The sequence below is a fragment of the Sceloporus occidentalis genome, unplaced genomic scaffold (genome assembly GCF_023333645.1).
Source record: "Sceloporus occidentalis isolate IW3139 unplaced genomic scaffold, rSceOcc1.0.p SCAF_95, whole genome shotgun sequence".
Classification (NCBI taxonomy): Eukaryota; Metazoa; Chordata; class Lepidosauria; order Squamata; family Phrynosomatidae; genus Sceloporus; species Sceloporus occidentalis.
In genome coordinates, this window is record NW_028317075.1 from 2,484,556 (window position 1) to 2,506,561 (window position 22,006).

The 22,006-nt window shown below is 40.3% G+C and overlaps 1 protein-coding gene and 2 non-coding genes across 3 annotated transcripts in view; all 3 read left to right on the forward strand.

Moving 5' to 3' along the window:
* The first annotated feature begins 1,261 nt into the window (after positions 1-1,261).
* TRNAT-UGU (transfer RNA threonine (anticodon UGU)) lies at positions 1,262-1,334 on the forward strand. The gene has a single exon. It is a non-coding gene; the product is annotated as a tRNA-Thr (tRNA).
* A 1,502-nt stretch (positions 1,335-2,836) lies between these two features.
* Positions 2,837-2,909, forward strand: TRNAT-UGU (transfer RNA threonine (anticodon UGU)). The gene has a single exon. It is a non-coding gene; the product is annotated as a tRNA-Thr (tRNA).
* A 5,861-nt stretch (positions 2,910-8,770) lies between these two features.
* The window catches only part of STAP1 (signal transducing adaptor family member 1), a 36,541-nt gene continuing 23,305 nt past the window's right edge, over positions 8,771-22,006 (forward strand). Inside the window, exon 1 of the mRNA XM_089496896.1 lies at positions 8,771-8,881. Within this exon, the coding sequence (XP_089353022.1) occupies positions 8,771-8,881 (111 nt within the window). The remainder of the gene's footprint in view (positions 8,882-22,006) is intronic.

Sequence of the window (22,006 nt, forward strand, 5' to 3'; positions counted from 1 at the left end):
CCCAATCCACAGCAGTGCTGCAACAGGTGCAACAATATAACAGCTGGAGATGTATCTAGCTGAACTACCTATCGCCAAAAGTGAGAATCCCCTTGACTACTGGCGCATGAACAAAGAACCCTTTCTATTGCTTGTGCGGCTGCACGCAGGTATTTATCTACTCCAAGCGCCAGCACAGAGAGTGAAAGACTGTTCAGTGCAGCATCTCATGTTCTTGATGAGAAGAGGAACTGTCTCTCTAGCTGAGCAACTTTTGTTCTTGAAGAGAAACCTTCTACTTTTACTTAAACAGAAAACAGTCTGATTTGTTATGTGTAAATATCTACATTAAAATTGTGTAGCCATGTTTTTGATGCAACATCTGTTTACGCTTTGATGTTTAAGCCTAGAGCTGCTAAAAAAACTGCTGTTTGAGTTTATTATTTGACTTACTATTTTGCAATAATACTTTTTGTATACTGTATTAGCTCGAATAGAGGCCGCACCCTTAAAGTTTGGTGGTATTTTAAATAAAAACTTAGTTTTAGAGAGAAAAAAACACACATTAGTGGAATGGTAAAACAGTATTTTATCTAATCAACAGGACTACATGTATTAACATTTTTGTTTGGTATGCAGAATAGGTTATATAGAAACAGAAACTTGGAAAACCAATAGTCATTTTAAGGTCATAATGCACCTTACTTATAAAAATGCTCCCCAATATGCCACTCTGCCCCCAGTTATGCCACTCTGACCCCCAGATATGCTTTATGTCCCCCTGATATGCCACTCTGCCCCTATATATGCAGCACTCTGCCCCCCTGATATGATTTATGCCCCCTAGAAATGCCACTCCCCCCCCCCCCCGACTTACCAATGCATCCCCAGACTCCCTGGTGTCTAGCGGGGGCAGCCGCTGCTGGCATTTCCATCGGGGCTTCTATGGTGAAGCACTGGAAGGTTATGTGCCGGCAGTGGAGGTTGTCTACACGCATCACGCGCTAGCTGGAAAAAGTGTGTAGTTTTTCTTCTTCTTTCCTAAAGTGGGTGGGGGAGGAGTCATTTTCGGTTTCAGCTAAGTACATCCTGAATTTTTAGTTTCGGTCCAGAATTTTCATTCGGTGCGTCCCTAAAATGCAGTCTGCAGTGGGTGGAAGTCGCTTTCAATGGAAGCCCTTTCCGGTCGCTGATTAGCTTTTTCAAGAATTGTTGGAGGAAGGTAGCTAGCTGAGTATTTAATTACTCAACATTGGTTTAGTGCAGCTTGTTTCCAGCAGATGGCTCCATAGCTCAGGGGTTAGAGCACTGGTCTTGTAAACCAGGGGTCGCGAGTTCAAATCTCGCTGGGGCCTGGCTAATTTTGCAATAAGGGCAGAAGTGAAATGATAAAAATAAAAGCAATTAAATTTAAACAATGTCGTACACATAGTGAATCCAAGATGAGACTAGCAAAGAATCTTACTAAATGCGTTAACTGTTACCGTATTTGCTCAATTATAAGACGACCCCCCAGATCTGAATATTAATTTAGGGGAAAAAAGAAAATGCCTGAATATAAGACGACCCTATAGGAAAAAAGTTTTACCAGTAAATGTTAATTCATCTAAACTATTTTTTTTTTAATAAAAGCTATGATTGAGAGAAATATTTTGGTTTTATTTCCTTCTATTTTCCAACCTGCCCCCCAGTTATGCAAATCTGCCCCAGAAATGCCTTATACCCCCTATATGCCACTGTGCCCCATGATATGCCTTTTAACCCTCTAAATGCCACTGTGCCCCATGATATGCCTTTTAACCCTATATGCCACTGTGCCCCATGATATGCCTTTTGACCCCCTATGTGTCACTCTGCCTGCAGAAATGCCTTATACCCCTATATGCCACTCTGGCATTTAGAGGGTTAAAAGGCATATTAAGGGGAAGAGTGGCATATAGGGAGGTTTAAGGCATTCAGGAGGCAGAGTGGCATATAGAGGGTTAAAAAGGCATTTCTGGAGGCAGAGTGGCATTAAGGGGGTATATGGCATTTCACAGAGCACTCTGCCTCCAGAAATGCCTTATGCCCCCCATTTAACATCCCCCCCCCCCAAACTTACCGGTGCTTCTGACTTCCCTGTCATGTAGCCGGTGCAGCGTGTAGATCCCACGCACTTACGCTGCAGCCGGAAGGAGGCGTAGCTAGCAGCGGGGGTTATCTGCGTCCATCGCGCAGACCTTCCCCGACTGTCAGAGATCAGGGGAACTCTGATCTCTGACAGCCGGGGAAGGTCTGCGCGATGGACGCAGACAACCCCCGCTGCTAGCAACTCCTTCCTGGTGCAGCAGAAGTTGTCTACGTGAATTGCGTAGACATCTACACGCTGCCCCAGCTACACACCGGGGACTCAGAAGTACCGGTAAGTGGGGCGGGGGAGGGGGGATCTGGATCTTAGTCGTCTCATAGTCAGACCTATTTGAGGTCTGATTATAAGACAAGGGGTATTTTTCAGAGCATTTGCTCTGAAAAAAACCTCGTCTGATAATCAAGCAAATACGGTATTGCTGAAGCAGTTGTGAGCAGTAGAGTGTCTTTAAAGGAACCATCTGGTTAGCCAACTTATAGCTGTGTTTTTACGGTTTCGGTCCAGAATTTTAATTCGGTGCATCCCTAAAATGCAGTCTACAGTGGGTGGAAAGTGCTTCTGTTGATTTCAATGGAAGCCCTTTCCGGTCACTGATTAGCTTTTTCAAGAATTGTTGGAGGCAGGTAGCTGCTTTAGTTTTATTATTTGCATTTGTGGAGCATTTGTATAAAAGCTCACAGAGTATTTAATTACTCAACATGGGTTTCATGCAGCATGTCTCCAGCAGATGGCTTCATAGCTCAGGGGTTAGAGCACTGGTCTTGTAAACCAGGGGTCGTGAGTTCAAATCTCACTGGGGCCTGAGTAATTTTGCAATAAGGGGAAAAAAAAAGCAAATAGGTTTAAACAATGTCATACACATAGTTTCACCAAGATGAGACTAGCAAAGAATACTTACTAAATGCATTAACTCATTGCTGAAGCGGTTGTGAGCTGTAGAGTGCCCTTAAAGGAACAATCTAGTTAGCCAACTTATAGACCTGTTTTTACGTAGCACTAGAATTTCATGGACCACCATTGTGTTTACTATTCACTATGAAAAAGTGTATGCAAGTTAATAAAGTAGGCAACTGGCAAATTCTCTACGTTTAAAAAAAATATTTTTTTAAAAAGAGATGTTAACCAAGGTGGGAGGTGATGATTCCCCCCTCTCCCCTTTCCTCAGCCTGTGCGATGTGGAATGGGGAGTATTTAAATAAAAAGGCAATCCAAAAAAAGGACTGTGACAGCGGTCACTTATAGGAGGGAGACAACAAGTGGTTGTCATAATAATTATATCACTCCTAGTCAGGAGTGATCTGATCATCATTCTTGACTGGCTCTGCAGTAGTTTAAACTGGTGCAAAGTCTAAATGACAGCAATTGACCTGGAAGCCCCTTTGACTTTTAGGTCATTACTACTGAAGACATTTTTTTTTTTTTATTCTTTCAATGCTGGTGCTCCATAGGAACATGGCATGGACTATCATTTGGTCCCCAAATGCTTGTGGGGACTGATGACACAGAACGATAACCATTTTAACACAGGGTGTATAAATATGTCTGCATGTTCCTGTTTGAATTAATCTTATCCTCCCTACCATGGAGACATGGGTGTGGAGGGGTGTTATTTTATTTGACCTTCTCTATCCCACAGATAATATTTATATATATATTGGCAGCAGGGTCTAATATTAATATATATCAGCAGCAGGGTCTAATATTTATATATATATATATATATATTGGCAGCAGGGGCTAATATTAAAGAATGAAAAATAACTGCCAGTTCAGCTGTGTTTTTAAAATCGTATTTCAATCACTTCAAAGAGATAAGTACATATGATGTAGTTAAAAATGCACGACTAACGCATATATATATTATATGTACCGTTTTATAATTGGCCCCCCTACTTTGGTCCCTGGCCCCCCATGTGCCCCCCTAAATATGAAAGCTGGAGACGCCACTGCACACACAACATTGTTAAATACAATTATTGGCACCCTTTTGAATTCATATGGTAACAATATATTACATATATATATTTATATGACTTCTTGTTTCATAAGGGCATAAATATTAGGTAACACATAGGCCAGATTCCCTTCATTGATCACAATGGGTAAGTCAAAGGAATATAGCGCCAAAAGGTTGTTGAGCTTCACAAAATGGGAAATGGCTACAAGAAAATAATTGAAAATGCCTATTTCCATCAACTGGAAATGTTATGAATGAATCTGGAAGAGGACATGTGTCTCACATATGGATGGAAGAGGATGGTCTGAGTTGTCAAAAACTCACAGGATCACAGCTCGAGAATTGGAGAAGTTAGTTGCGTCCTGGAGTCAAAACTACAATCCGACGTCACCTACGTCACAAGTTGTTTGGAAGGGTTTAAAGAAAAAAGCCTCCACCCTCAAAACAAACTCAACTGTCTTCCGTTTGCCAGACTTTACTGGATATTTAAATGGGATTGGGTTCTACAGACAGATAAAAAACAAATTTGGCAATAGACACCAGAGGTGGTTTTGACGCACACAGATAGGTAGCCATATGGAAAAGTATCCTATGCCCATGGACCTGAACGTTTTGTAAGGATACATGTCATCATGGGCTCTATCTAATTTCAACAGATATAATATAAACACCTGACTGCCTCTGTCATAAAGCTTAAAATGAGCTGTGGTTGCATCTTCCAGCAGGACAAAAGAAACATCAGAATCAACACAAAAATGTTTTACTAACCATAAAATCAAATTCCTACCATGGCCACACCAGTCCCTTGACTTGACCCCAGACTTGAATCCCATAGAAAACATGCGGGGTGAACTGCATCAACCACGAAATTTAAGGATCTGGAGAGATTCCGTATAGAGGAATGGTCTCAGATTCCTTATCATGTATTCTCATCAGAGCTGTTATCTTGGCAAAGGGAGGTATTGATTAAAAGGGTGCCAATAATTGTGCCACACATATATTAAACAGTTTTTATAAACCTGTGTGTTTGCAATTGTTTGATATCCATGAGAGCTGAGTTAAAATAGAACTGTAAGTGAGTTAAAAAGAACTGTATAGCTAAAATACTTGAAAATGACATTCAAATTAATGATACACAGTATCTTGTTGACATAAAAACTAGATGAAGAGAATTTTAATACAGAACGATAAGGTTCCAACTGTCTATTCTGTAAACTTAAATATACAATTGTTAAATAACATACACTCATCAGTTGAGACTTTTAGTGTACTAAACAAATTGAAACACTGTATAAAACCATATTGTTAAACCGTTGTAACACGCATGATGGATGGACCCCTTCCTTGACCCTAGTCCTTTCTAGTTACCCCAACTAATACTACCGACTTTAGCCTAACCCTAACCAGTGTGTCAGACACTACCCACCAGCATTCCGCAACTATGCGTCCCTCTCCATAGTGCTTGCGCCAATCAACAACGGTTGCCCCCACCCCGGGTGGGCTAACCTGATCCCCCACAATCTGTCTCTCAAAGCCAGGAGCCCAACGCTAGCACTCGATCTGTCACCGTTCTGCTACCACTATCACCATCCACAAAAATATCTATCATTAGAGTGTATGTGTGAAACTGTAGGTAATAAGTACTTTTAGTTACACATTAACATAAGAGATTTTCATTGCTTGCTAAAAGAAAAACATATCACTGGTTAATTAATAGCTTAAAAAGCTCTCAGGCAGGACACAAGGCTTGGAAGCAGCTGGACAGGTAGGTACGCCTGGAACACGCCGGGGTCTGGTACACAAAACTGGATCGTTGACGTAGCCAAGAGTCATACACAGGAGACAGATCAAATGCAGCAAAGCAGTAGCTCAGTATACAGGGCCAGGAACACAATGCTCTAGCAATGAGGCTAGGCTGATGCCTGGTTTATATTAAGCCTTAATTGACCAAACGAGGGGCAGGTGTTTCAAGAGCATTAGGGAGAAAGGACACTGCAATCCAAGATCCACCTGGTGGAGTAGTGGATAGGTGATAAACCCAGAATCCACAGGGTTGCAGGTTTGAATCCCGGTGGTGCCTGACAAAAGGTGTGTTCCCACAGCCTATTGATGAGGCATACCGCAGAGATATACAGTAAATGTGGACAAAATCGTGGGGGGTTTTCTGGTAGCTCCCACTGGTAGAACCCTGCAGATGTAGTAAAGTTATCCATGCAAGGACACAGGTGTATGTGGCAAGGTGTGTGGAAGTCCTACTTGCACACGGTGTAATTCAATGAAATGTATGCATACATTTTAAACAATAGCTTTTACATTTTTAGAAATGAAAAACACTGAAAAGTAGACTTGTGCATTCGTCTTCGGGCGAACATGGAAACGAACACGAAGAGTGCGTTTTCGTGTTCGTTCCGAAGACACGCCGAAGAGAAGACGGCGGCGGTAAAACGTAGGCGAAGACGAAGACACACACCACGAAGATCTTCGTGATTGTCTTCGTCTTCGTCTACCATTCTCCCCCCCTCTTCTAACTTACCTTGGCTTCGCGGCAGTTCCCGGAAGTGGAAATCCGCAGGTTCGCCGTCACGGGTTACAGGGCAGTGCGAATGAGCTTATTGGTCGCCTACAGGGACCTCCTCTGGCATCAACCAATTGGTTGATGCCAGAGGAAGACCCTGCAGGTGACCAATAGGCTCACTCGCACGGTCTTTGTAACCCCTGACAGCGAACCTATGGATTTCCGCTCCCGTTTACCCCTTCGATGCTGCGTTATCTAACACAGCATCGAAGGGGTTAACGGGAGCGGAAATCCATATGTTACAGGGCCATGCAAGCGACCAATAGGCTCACTTGCACGGCCCCTTAACCCTTTAAAAAACAAAGTTAACCCCTAACTAATTGAACAAGGAGGGAGACCAGTGGGATGTGCCGGGTAAGTTGCAGCATTGGGGTTTTAAAACCCCAATGCTGCAACTTACCCTGCCGATGCCACTGGTCTCCCTCCCTGTTCAATTAGTTAAATGTCCGTACGAGCGACTTTATTGGTCGCTCATACGGACATTTAACCCGGCACAGACTAACTAATTGAACAGGGAGGGAGACCAGTGGCATCGGCAGGGTAAGTTGCAGCATTGGGGTTTTAAAACCCCAATGCTGCAACTTACCCTGCCGATGCCACTGATCTCCCTCCCTGTTCAATTAGTTAAAGACCAGTGACATTTAATTAATTGAACAAGGAGGGAGACCAGTGGGATGTGCCGGGTAAGTTGCAGCATTGGGGTTTTAAAACCTCAATGCTGCAACTTACCCTGTAGATGCCACTGGTCTCCCTCCCTGTTCAATTAGTTAAAGACCAGTGGCATCTGCAGGGCAAGTTGCAGCATTGGGGTTTTAAAACCTCAATGCTGCAACTTACCCTGCCGATGCCACTGGTCTCCCTCCCTGTTCCATTAGTTACATGTCCATACTAGCGACTTTATTGTTCGCTCGTACGGACATTTAATTAATTGAACAGGGAGGGAGACCAGTGGGATGTGCCGGGTAAGTTGCAGCATTGGGGTTTTAAAAGTCTGCACGACCGACCAACAGAGTGGTAAGTTGCAGCATTAAAACCTCAATGCTGCAACTTACCCGGCACATCCCACTGGTCTCCCTGTTCTATCAGTTAAATGTCCATACGAACGACTTTATTGGTCGCTCGTACGGACATTTAACTGATAGAACAGGGAGACCAGTGGGATGTGCCGGGTAAGTTACAGCACCAGGAGCCTAAAAGTCTGTACGAGCGACCAACAGAGTCGCTTGTACAGACTTTTAAAATCCCAATGCTGCAACTTACCCGGCAGATCCCACTGGTCTCCCTGTTCTATCAGTTAGTAAATGATAGAACAGGGAGACCAGCGGGATCTGCCGGACAATTACGGCACCAGGAGTTTAACAGTCTGTACGAGCGACCCTATTGGTCGCCAGCAGGGGGCTCGTCTGCCATCAACCAATGGCAGACGGGCCCCCTGCTGACGACCAATAGAGTTGCTCATACGAAAATTTAAACTCCTGGCGCCAGAGCGGCTTTAACCCCATTTTAACCCCTTAACCGGGGAAAACGAAGAAAACCCGAACACGAAGAATGTCCGCGAATATATTCGCCCGAAGAGAAGACAGGACCAGGCGAATATTCGCGGAATACAAAGTTTTTTTTTTTGCCGAAGACGAGCACGAAGACGAACACGAAGAGCCCCCTGGTGCCCAAGTCTACTGAAAAGGCAACCTTTGGTAAACTTTGATGTAGAAAACCTGAAATAGTAATTAATTTACAAATTATTCATACTTTTATAAGCTCACTAGCTTTAAATAGAAACCGAGGGCATTATGAATTTGCCAGTGTCAGTATCTTGGCATTCATGTATAATTCTGTGCATGGTGTTGGTGAATTTGATCAAAGAAACAGCCTTTAATTTCATGCCTATTCTCTACAGCTTCCTCGCCCTTATTAGAGAAATGCAGATGGGAGGAGTATAGGGAGCACAAATAGTTTACTAAACTTTTTTTTTTTTTACGTTATTATGCTGTCAGAACTTCCTCATGCACATTGCAGTGGACCTGCTTTCCACCAAGGTAATCTCTCGCTATCGCATGATCAGGTAGGATCAGAGGCTAAGGTGATTCTTGGATTCTGACACAGCTTGAGTTAAAAAGAAGCAATTTTCAGCATGGCATTCCCGGCACCAGCTCCTAGAAAGATATATGAGCAGAGATCTAAATTAACTAAACTGCCTCTTTACTATGAAGGCTTTCTGTGGATTAAACGTTCCAAGTCCAAGGTAAGAGTCTAAGCAACAGCATTAGCAGCTGTGTACGGCTATATTTTTACAATAACTATACATTTTAACTTATATTTGTTTTTTGTAACTGTCATTTTTGGCATTCCCATGAATACTCATCACCAGGTTTTTATTTATTTAATCTGTTTTTTATTATGTACAGTACACACAAAAACATCTTAACCAAGACTGCTTATTTTAGGTAATTTATGAAATGTGTTTATGAGAACCAAGATACATTTTTTAGCCTAATATCTACTAGACAATTCTGAGACTGACAGGCTAAAATTACATGTTATAGGTGTTTAGTCATGGTAAATGTTATAGTGGAAGAAGCTCCACCCAGGTTGAAGCCAGCGCTTCAAATATTGCTAAAGCACTCCTAAGCATGTTGTTTGTGATTATATGTAATTGATGTTCCATTAGATTTAAATTAATTAACATAGACAACAATTTTCCAGGTTTGACAGCATACTTTTCCTGCTGGTCCAGCTGTTCCAGTTGATGTCCAAACTTTCTGTTTCATCGCTATGCTTCTTGCAGATGATCAAACTTGACTGACCGTGATAAGATATACCTGTGTGCTTAGCTTTTCCTGCAGAGTTTTATCACTTGTTGGAAATAATGATAAGCAGCCAAGGTTTATAGGTGGTTATGTTTCACAAACATGTTTAAAGATTATTTTATATGTGATCTACAAAGACACATTTGTCCATAAGTATAAAAAGTGATTTCGGTGCAAAGTGTAACCTTCCTCATAGCAATCAACGTAGTACTCCCCATGCTTCCTCTCTTTCAGTAGTTCAAGGTACACAGAAACCTTCAGATGGAAGCAATCCAATACATTTTACGCTTTGTACTGTTTTTAGTAGATTGCAAACGACAGATTTGTGTTTTGTTTGGTAAGCAACATATAAATAGGGATATAAAACAATTATAATTTCTTGTAAATTTATAGGATACATTTGTTTTGTTGGATTATGTTAATATTGTTTTAGTCATTAGTGCCCATAAAAAAGTAACTTCTGTAACAAACATTTATGATTAGATTTGCAGACTGGAATGTCTAATTTAGCTTGACTACCCACCGGAATATATATTTTGGTTCAGTAAAGGAATCCACATATCACGCTTTATTTTTCATATTGTTGATACACATGGTTCCCCTATGAGGTGGCATATAAAGTTTAATCTCTTGAGCCAGAGATTACCAAAGTAGATTATTTTCAACCATTATTCAGTGTAAAAGTAGTTCTAGTATTTTACCAGCAAAACAGTATAAAAACCATTATAACCCAATGGAAGCACTACATTTGCCTTCATAAAGCATACTATACATTACAAATGGTGGAGTCTACCTTTAATATTAAACATAAACACTACCGTTGTATGCACATAGGCCATTTATGTCCATTGGAGGTTTGTTTTACTCTATTGAATTGAAGCGTATCTTAGAATGTCTTAGAGCTGTCACACAGAATCTGCCCCTGTAAGAGGCGGGAAGGAGGTTAAAGAGGTGGGCACAGCCACAAGTGAGGATAGGGCTAGAGTGGAACGTACAGGGTCATGGTGAGTAGTAAATAGAATCAATTCTCTCCTACTTGCTCCCCTATCTGAAGATGAAAATAGAGTTCCGTAGCCTGAGGAAGTGTAGGGCTATAGTAGAAATACATGGTTGGGATTAATACAAGCCTTTAGATCAAGGTGAAATGTTTGATTGCAATTTCAAGAAAACGAACAGTATGCAAGAAATAACCTTGTAAACAAACTCATTATCAGTTCTACTTATGATATTAATTAATGAGTAGGTGAAATACAGTATCCACCCAAATGTAAACTGAGTGACTTTATTTCCTTGTCTTGAATTCTCCCACAGTTTAGCATTTGGAGTGATTTAAGAACAAAAAATCACAAACCAATGTACAAAATCAGAAAACAAATATGAACATACTTTTTGTATTATGTTAATATACAATAAAAATTCTACTAACACTGCATATTCTATGAATAGTATTGGACAGAGTGCAGCGTGGAAGCCTATCCCTTTTGAAAAAAAACAAAATATCCCTCATAACCCCTCAAAATATCAGCTGCCCATAGAGGGACATGTTTTTTTGTTCCAGTGGATGGTCAGGGATATACCAAGATTTTAAATATGGTTTTGTAATCTACTTATTTTAGATAAATGATGCACAGTAAAAACCCCAGTTGTACTATAATGTCAGGTTATGCAATAACAGTAAATTTACAATGACACATCCAGGCAAAGTGCATAAATGTGGCTTAATTTATCAGAAACAGACCTGGGGATATGAGGTGGTGTTGTGGGTGCAAGGTGTGGGCTTGGGGGTGAGATGGGTTAATGAGAGGGTTAAATAGGTGAGTGGACCAGGAGAGGAGTGGTTCTAATCTAGACTATCCATAACAAAGTAGCCCCTTAACAAGTTGTGGATTACCCTGCTGCAGCCTTGGACTGAAACCTGCTCTCTCCTCAACACCAGTCAGTGTAGCAACCATTAAGCATCCTTCACATAGTAGCAATTATCTACAGTAGCACCCATTGAGTTACAGGGCTCTCAACAAAGTTTTTGCAAAAGAGCAAAGCCAGAAAAAATGAAGAGATGTCTCTTCCTCCACTCCGCACTGTGGGCAGTGTCTATTTCTGCTCACCCACTGGCTTACCTAAATGTCCTTATGGGGAAGCCTCTCTAAATGGCTATCCATGCAATGTTCTTATGCTGGTCGGTAAACCTGGTTGATGCCACATTAGTCCATACAGTGTGTCCTGTGGCAGCAGGGAGACCAGAAATGGCTTGCATGATAGCATTGGCAGTAGGAAAAAGTGGGACTTTTGCCTCCAATGCAGGGATCCTTGTGAATCACTCGATTCTTTGCCCTTTCCATTTTTTAGTCCCAGATAAATTAGAAGACTGACTTGTGATTGCTCTGACAAAGCGTAAGTAATTTTTAGACCTGCTCAGGAACAGATGATCGTTATTATGTAAGTATGTAAAACCATAGTATGTTTATTTTAAACATAGCATGCAAAATAAAATACCTTAATGACAATATGAGCATATGTAAAAAGTATCATGCTCTAAGTTACATATAATCAAAGTGGGTTTTTCTAGGAATCTTGGTTCCAGGGGGGACGTTTATTATGTGTTGCACTGTAGTTAACCAGGATGAAGTTACAGTATCTCACAAAAGTGAGTACACCCCTTACATTTTTATTATATCTTTTCATGTGACAACATTAAAGAAATGACGCTCTGCTACAATGTAAAGTAGTAAGTGTACAGCCTATATAACAGTGTAAATTTGCTGTCCCCTCAAAATAACTCAACACACAGCCATTAATGTCTAACACCTTGGCAACAAAAGTGAGTACACCCCTAAGGGGAAATGTGCAAATTGGGCCCAATTAGCCATTTCCCCTCCCCGGTGTCATGTGACTATAGTGTTACAAGGTCTCAGGAGTGAATGGGGGAGCAGGTGTGTTAAATTTGGTGTTATCACTTTCATACTCTCTCATACTGGTCACTGGAAGTTCAACATGGCACCTCATGGCAAAGAACTCTCAGTACACATAAGTCACATGTACACTGAGTATAAGTTAGAGTTGAAGTTTATACAGTATGTTTTAAGAAGATCTGTGTTCATTAGAACACTGCAGTTAGAGTCTGAGAGCCCTGTTAATGCACACTAACATTGAAACATGGTGGTAGCAGATGTTATTTGAGCACTATACTAAAAGAACATATGATCTAAAACCACCAGGTCTGCTGGATTTTCAGGTAAGGAATCTGTCTCAGTCATGGAAAAAATGGAAATAAGAAATTATCATATACACAGACCTAACCATGACTGGCAAACCAGAGGAGCTGAAGGTAAAACTGTTCCTGTACTTTCTTGGGAACAAAGGCAGAGAGACAATGACACCCTTCTCCCAGGAGTGGCAGCTCCCTCACTAGCACAGCTAATGAAAGTATTTGATGATTATTGTGAGCCAAAGCAAAATGAGACTGTGGAAAGATATCATTTTTTTTCACGGAATCAGAGGGAAGAGGAAGGAATAGATGCGTATGCCACAGAGCTGCGTACACTGGCAGCCACTTGCAACTTTGGTAATATCAGAGACTTATTAATAAGGAACATGATTGTATGTGGCACAAGGGACTCTAAACTCAGAGAATGCCTATTGAGAGAAGTGGATTTAACACTGGAAATATGCTGTCTAAAGCAAGGGTGCAGCTTCTAGAGGGTTCCGGTGCCAGTGCAGTGTCAGTCCATGGGATGGAAACAAGGTACACCCTTAGGAAGGGCCAAAGCGGAATATCAATGACTCCAGACAAGATGATACAGTGCATATATTGTGGGAATCGTCATGAGAGACTGAAAGAGAAATGCCCGGCATTTGGACAACAATGTAGAGGGTGCGGTAAAGCCAATCATATATTTCCAAAAAGAAAGGTTCCTTTGTCGTTAAGAATTTGCATCAACCCTAAGCCTTTGAACAAGGCTTTAAAACTGAGCCATTATCCTTTGCCAACAATTGATGACATACTACCAGATCTAGCAAGAGCAAAGATTTAAAGAGTGGATTTTGGCATATTGAATTAGAAGCTATTAAACTACTTTTTCTACCCCTTTTGGTCAATACTGCTGGATTCGAATGCCTATGGGTATCAGCCCTGCCTCAGAAATGTTCCAGCGAAAAATAAATCATGCATTGGAAGGGCTACCAGGTATCCGGATAATTGCAGATGATATTCTGATTGTAGGAGAAGGAGATGCCGAGGCCGAAGCCATTCAAGATCATGATAAAAAGTTGCTAGAATGTTGTAGAGAAAGACACATCAAACTAAATCCAGCAAAATTCCAGTTAAGAAAAGCTGAAGTGCCGTATATTGTACACTTATTGTCAGCCAAGGGACTTCAAGCAGACCCAAGCAAGGTAAAAGCCATTACTTAAATGCCCAGACCTTTGGATGTTAAACGAGTACAGATATTTTTGGGGATGGTAAACTATCTCTCAAGGTTTTCTGAGAACATCTCTGGTGCAGGTGAACCACTGTGACAGCTAAGCCAAAAGAATGCAGTATGGGAACGGACTGAGGTGCAGAAAGAGGCATTTCAGCAGATTAAATAAAAAATCAGCAGTGCACCTGTACTTAAATTGTATAACCCAGATGAACCATTAGAACTACAATGTGATGCATTAGAGAAAGATCTGGGAGCAGTGCTTATGCAAGGTAAACAACCAATAGCTTTTGCAAGCAGCGCAATGACGGAGACAGAGCAAGGTTATGCGCAGATAGAGAAGGAGTTGTTAGCAATCCCACCGATTCACATTTGGACAGTAGCTGTACAATCGGACCATAAGCCCCTTGAAAGCATTATGAAGAAACGCTTACTTAAAGCACCCAGACGTCTTCAGTGTATGATGTTACGGCTTCAGATGTATGATGCATTTATCAGTTACTGCCCGGGGAAGTCTCTGGCAGTGGCAGACACATTGAGTAGAGATTTTCTAAAAGAAGGTTCCATGGAGGGCTCGGTGGAGCACCAGATTGAAACTGTAAACATGATCCAATGTCTACCCATCTCAAACAGGAGACTGGATGCTATACAACAAAGCACGGATAAAGACAAGACTTTACAAGCAATGAAGCAAATTGTGTTAAGTGGATGGCCTCATGCAAAGGAGCAGGTACCCCTGGAAGCTTTGCCATTTTACCACATACGTGATGAACTGAGTGTACAGGATGGTGTTCTATTCAAAGGTGAGCGAGTAGTTATTCCATCAGATCTCCGAGCGGATATTATGTCTCGGATGCATTCTTCACATTTCTGTGTGGAAGGATGTCTACGGAGAGCCAAGGAGAGTGGTTACTGGCCAGGAATGCACAGTTGAAAGAATATATTGACCAATGTGATATACGTCGATCATTTGATACTAGACAACAGAAAGAGACATTCTGAGAGCCCTGGTAATGCACAGTAGCATTGAAACACATGTTTCCTGATTCCTGATCCACTGCTACATTGGCTTCCTCATTAGAATCTTTATCTATAAAGGCACATTTGCTCATCTAATAAAGTTATGTAAATATATCTGAATTTAAATTAAATGTATCTCCTTTAAGGGAGACAAGTATTTAAAAAAATAATAATCAAGAAACAACTTTATTATATTTCAGTGATGCAGTTGCTTACAGTCATTTGTAGGTCCTGCAGCATCTGAATGGGTTGCCAATGTTTACATATGTCCAAAGCCAAAGCTTATTGGAGCAATAGGGAAATATTTGAATGTAATGTGATTATGCACTTTTAATCAAATACTAAAGACTAGTAGTTATAGACATAGCTCTTAAGAGCAAAAGTCAAAGTACATCAGAGTTAAGATAATGCAGATTACATTTTTCTGTAATGACTGTTCCTACACAAACTATTTGAAATGATTTAATACTTCCTTTATCACTTTACATTCCATTTAACACAGCAAATGTAAAGTGTCAACTATGCACTTTCCTCTTGTCGTGCAATTATTCTTCAGTCTAATGAAAATGTATTGGCTCACTAGTCGTACCGAAACCTGTATGGTTTGAGCTAGACCACAGTATGACATGAGAATAATACAGACTTTGTTATGTGTAAAGCTTTGCTTTGTACTCTCAGAACGAATAAATTATTTGTTAATGAAGAACCGGAATATTGTTGCCATAACCCGCCTTTTTTCCTATTAATGCATTTCCCTGTTGTTGCTTCAGTCATATTGTTCAGTTTCTAAGAACAGGTTATTTAGTGAATAGCATGAACCAGATTATCTGTACAATAATCTTATGATTGGGTATCACTTCCTCTTTGTATATCACATTTTACCTGATCATTGCATGTAGTAAATCTTCCCAGATTGATCTTCTGCTTTGTTCCTCTAATGGTTCCTCTTCCCAAACCATTGTTCCACCAAGGTGCTCAAACACCACACCACTTTAGCAAATGATCAGATCACAATTCACAGCAAATGTAGGCAATTTTCTATAGATATACCAATGAAAGTAGATTTTGGAAAGGAAATGAAAGTAGAAGCATTATAGTTTTACATTTTATTTAAAGAGCACTAGTTCATAGAGTGGACAGTAACAATAACAATACAACATGGCCTTTTTATTAGATCTACTTCGGCCCCGATAATTTATGATCTCCCCCCTTTCCCCAAGGAAACACTGAGTGTTTGAATATTTAAAATTATTATTCTTTAATGCTATGAGTCTTAATGGAATATAACAAATATTCATGTATGAATGTGTATGTACATTTTTCTATGTTGTTAATCTGACGTATCATATGTATTTCACTGTTTTTGTCCTTTTTGATACTTTTGTAAAAATTCAATAAAGAATGATAAAAAAAAACAATACAACTGACATTAACATATTATAAACCTGCATGACAACTTTCAGACTATGTGTGTAATCATGTTTTGTCACTGTCTTTAGTGAATGCTAATATTCAGTAGTGATGTCCGGATCATGAACGAATCGTTCATTTGATCCGGTTCTTTTTAGTGATCCGGATGAATCGGTTCACTAGACTGAACGATTCATTTGTAGCGGTTCAGTCTGTGAATCATGCAGCTGTAACCTGATCCTAGAGCTGTGAGTCATCTGCAGAGCACTCAGACACAGACTCTGGGGTCAGGTTACAGCTCATTAATTCACACAGGAACGATGACTCATAGAGTCAGAGAGTCGTTCAAAGAGTCGAATGATCCGAAGAGTCGAATGATCCGAAGAGTCGAATGATCCGAAGAGTCGAATGATTCGAATCTTACAGGGATCCGGATCTTACAAGGATCCGAATCTTACAGAGATTCGAATCATTCAGAGAATATTACTGATACCATACTTTTATAAATAAATACATTAATAATGTTCACACTGCCCCCAGGATTTAGATTCCCCTGACTTGGCCCCCCTTTACCTATAACTGCACCTACAGTTAACTTTATTAAATTAACCCTCAGTCATCAGCATAAAATTAACCCTTATACCCCATCAACCATAACTGCGCCTGAAATTAACCGTAAAGATCCCATTAACCATAACGGCCTCTGAAATTAACCCTAAAGACCCCATTAACCATAACGGCCCCTGAAATTAACCCTAAATACTCCATTAACCATAACTGCCCCTAAATTAATTGCATGTACTCCAGATAAATTACCTAATAAATTGGTATGGTTGAAGGGTCTTTAGTGTTAATTTAGGGGCAGTTATGCTTAATGGGGTGTTTAAGCATAATTTAGGGGCAGTTATGCTTAATGGGGTGTTTAGGGTTAATTTGGGGGCAGTTATGCTTAACGGGGTGTTTAGGGTTAATTTAGGGGCAGTTATGCTTAATGGGGTGTTAAGGGTTAATTTTAGGGGCAGTCATGGTTGATGGGGTGTTAAGGGTTAATTTTAGGGGCAGTCATGGTTGATGGGGTGTTTAAGGTTAATTTAATGGTGAGGGTTAATTTAATTAATTTAATAAAGTTAGCTTAAGGTGCAGTTGCAGGTAAAGGGGAATGTAAATCCTGGGGGCAGTGATTATTAATGTATTATTTATAACAGTATGGTGATATTCTCTGAATGATTAGAATGCCAATGAAGGCAGAGAGTCGTTCAAAGATCCGGATCTTACAATGATCCGGATCTTACAATGATCCGGATCTTACAGTGATCCGGATCACTGTAAGATTCGGATCCCTGTAAGATCCGAATCTTTGAACGACTCTCTGCCTTCATTGACATCACTGGAGGCAGGGGGGAGGATTCATAATGAAAGGGGCGGGGCCAATCGTTAGTGTGCCTGCACGGAGTTACTGGAAAACAGTAACTCCGTGCAGGCACACTGAGTGATCCGAAGATTCGGATCATGAATCGGATCATTTCAGTGAACGAATCGAAATGATCCGATTCACTTTAATGATCCGAACTTCCCATCACTAATATTCAGTACACCTAAATTTCGACTGGCTACTTTCCTGCAAAAAAAAAGTTGACAGTCCTCTGTGATCTGATCACTCCATTCATTTCAATGGTTCCACATTTATATAGGTTTGAAGTTAAGGCTTCTGCAGCTAACATTGTGAGACTAAATATAAATACATTGTAATGGATTTGTAGGTTACCTAAAAAATGTTTATTTTGAAGGTGCTAAAAGTAAGATATTTTTTCAGAACATTGTGCAAAAATAAATACAGTTCTTAATAGCATTTGGTCAACCTTGTGTCCAGCAGCACAGTTGTCATGATAAGTATCGAGGCTTCAATAGTCATAATTATAGCTTGGAAGGCCCTTTCATAACTGAATGGGCATAATGACGGGACCAAAACTATATTTTATGTGGGAGCGGGAGCTTCTTTTAGGGCTCTGGCTTTACTGGCTAGTGATCTTTTAAAGCCTCCTCCAATACTATAGCTAAGATACTCTTTTTCCAGATTTTCACATTTTTAAAGATTTCATTAACCAGACAACTGCCGTTAAATTTCTTATTGTTTATTTTATCTTATTCTTAACTTTTCTTAAAAATTACACCAGTAAACACATATCTGGTATGTAGATGCCTGTGGTCTTTAGATTGTAGCTGGCTCTCCATATAACCCAAGCCGAGGTCAGGATACCAGAGGTCAAACTGATATTGCACTTGGAGAGTTTGAGACCAACACAAGGGCAATGAGGGACTGATGTGTTGCTGTTTAAATTGCCAGACTCTAGCAGGGAGGGGCTAGCTAATCATCAGGAAACCAGGAAAGTAATAAGGAGTTAATATCACAGTTGAGGTATGTGAGATGCAAGAGGAGCCGGGGAAGGGTGAAAACCCTGACACCCTGCAAAAGTGGCAGGCAGAAGCATAGGTTGTCTGCGCAAATCACGCAGACGTCCACCGGGTACCCTCACTAGACACCAGGGAGTCTGGTGGCATGTCTGGGAAAGCATTGGTCTGAAGGGGGGCAGATTGGCATATCTAGGGGCAGAGTGGATTAAGGGGGGACCTTAAAATGGCTATTGGTTTTCCACATTTCTGTTTGTATATAACATACCCTGTCAAAAGTAAGACTAACTGCATAAACACATGTATTCCTGTTCATTAGGTAAAATGCTGTTTTACCATTCCACTAATGTGTATTTTTTTCTTAAAAAATAAATGTTTCTTTAAAATAACACAAAACTGTAAGGGGGTGCGGCCTATAATTGGACCAATACGGTATTTGATATATGTTTCAACAGACTGTAATTTCATTTAAAAAGGCTTTGCCAGGCAGGCTAAATGTTCTTTAGTTAGGTCAGTTCATGTTGATCCCTTCTACACCTATAATGACTGTAATATAATATCTTTTTGATGTTAATATTTTATCTTGCTTCCTAAGGTGCATAAAGTGGCATTGTTGACACTCTACATCCACACCTACTGTATCAAGTTGTTGGTTCTCCAAATATTCTTTCAAATGTTCTGTGGTTTCACATGGCTGGTGGTTTTAGAGTAATCCAAGGATTGTAGACAAAGCAGAGGAGATGGGCAGTACATATTGAAGCAGCAAATTTATAGCTGATTTGTTTGTGTAAAAAAAAAATGGTATTTTAGCTAGCATATAGACTCATTTTTGTACAGGTATAATAGGATCTGTTGATCTCTCTTAAGCAGTTTTCATCCTTACTTAGCTAAACAACTAAATCCGGTATTTTTTTCCCCAGGAAATAAAGTATTGGACTGAACTACGAGGAACAAAGTTTTTCCTTTATAGTGATAAAAGAGATGAAATTGTAAGTTCTTTTGTTTGCCTTCCATTTATTCTGTACCATGATGCTAATGGTTGTCTTTACTACACAATAATTGAGTGTTATATTATACAATTATTGATTCCAGGCATAAGTATAGTTTCAGACCTTAGTTAGTCCTTTGCATAACTGCAAACAATCCTAAGTTTACCAGGATGGTCCAGACTGATGGCTATATTTCCAAAAAATGTGTCAGTGGTTGCACTCCATTACTGAAACTATTGTCCAAAGTATTCACATCAATAACAACTAGAATATTGAAATAAGTAATAAATTAGAATAACCAAAATGATATTGTAGTATTCCAATCAGGTCATTGTAGTAAAAAATAATTAATATAGTATAACAACATAATTTCCATTTTTTTAAAATTGCTGAAAAGAGTGAATGTAAGATTATATATATATATATATATATATATATATATATATATATATATAGACAGTCTTAAGCTCATCTGATAGCAGACCTATCGGATTTATACGTCAATTCGGAAGAATCTCTGAAAATGAGGTCACAAAGCTCAGAATTTTTGTCTGAAATCTGTGGGCTCTTTCACTCACACTCTCTCACACTGAATGTCCCTGAATGTCTCCCTACCTTCTCTGCAGACCAATTACTCTTCCATGTCTTGCATGTTCATGTTCTTCCCGTCTCTCTGTTATTTCTTCATGACCCTCATGAACTTCACAGTAATAGCAATTGCAGTGGACCGCAGATCAAGCAGGGCAGAAACTTCATGAGGTTGTGACTTGTGACAAAGGTGGCATTCAATGACATGCCACCTTTCAAAGTCACTGCTCTCTTCAGTATAACCCATTCTACTGACAATGTTTTTTATGTTGATTGCTTGCCAGTGTGCTTGATTTCATACACTTGTTAGCAATGCATGTGGATAAAGCACCCAAACGCAATGACTAGGAGAGGTGTCCACATACTTTTGGCCATGAAGTGTATATTATTGTTCTTCCTATGCCTTAGTAATAGTAATAGTTATAAAATTGGTTATCAATAGCTCAAAAAGTTACATAAAAAGTCTTGGTAAAGTCCCTCCTCTGGCTATACCTCTAACACACTCCTTAAAACAAATCTTGCTATGTTGGGAGGGATACATTGGCATGTGTAAAGATCCATTTGTATTGTTCACTAAGAATGCTTCATTTGAGTCTTTGTGCCTTTTGTCTTTACATTTACATACATTTTTTGATTGTTATTAGCCCTAATGACAAAAAAAAATGACACAACAGAAAATATAAACAATTTATATTAACCTTTTTAACCTCTTCAATCCCAGGGGCTTTTGGTACCTCAAGTCCCAGAGCAATTTTGCCATTTTTGCGCTATGTCGGTTCAGCGATTATTCTCTTTTCCTGTGAATAGTGTACCCATGTAAACTATATATTGTTTTTTTCAAGCTTTCTTTTGATACCATAGTTAGATGAAATTAGCTGAAATTTTCTAAGGAAAAATTTAGTAAAAACTAGCAAAAATTTGAAAAAACACCAAATTTTTTTATAAATTTCCCCTCTGAATCCTCACAAAATTAAGTAAAGTGATGGAAAATCCCCTCCAAGTTTATCAATTCAGGTGTTCTGATTTCAGAAATACCGTATTTGCTCGATTATAAGACGAGGTTTTTTTCAGAGCAAATGCTCTGAAAAATACCCCTCGTCTTCTAATCGGGGTCGTCTTCTAATCAGACCTCAAATAGAGGTCTGATTATGAGACTAAGATCCAGATCCCCACACCGCTGCAGGGGACCTGGATCCTCCTGTCTCCCCCCCACACACACACACACACTTACTGGTGCTTCCTGCTGTATTGCCGGGGCAGCGGGTTGACGTCTACGCAATGCGCGTAGACAACGTCCGCTGCAGCCGGAAGGAGGTGTGGCTAGCAGCGGGGGTTGTCTGCGTCCGTCGCGGATACCTTCCCCGACTGTCAGAGATCAGAGTTCCCCGCACTGGCCAACTCCACCTCCTTCCGGCTGCAGTGGAAGGAGACGTCAACCCGCTGCCCCGGCAATACAGCAGGAAATTGGAAGCCCGGTAAGTGTGTGTGTGCGTGTGTGTGTTAAATGGGGGCATAGGGCATTTCTGGAATGCCTTATACCCCTATATGGCACTTTGGCACTTAGGGGGTTAAAAGGCATATTATGGGGCAGAGTGGCATATAGGGAGGTATTTCAGGAGGCAGAGTGGCGTTAAAGGGGCATTTAATAGAGCACTCTGCCTCCTGAAATGCCTTATACCTCCCTATATGCCACTCTGCCCCATAATATGCCTTTTTACCCCCTAAA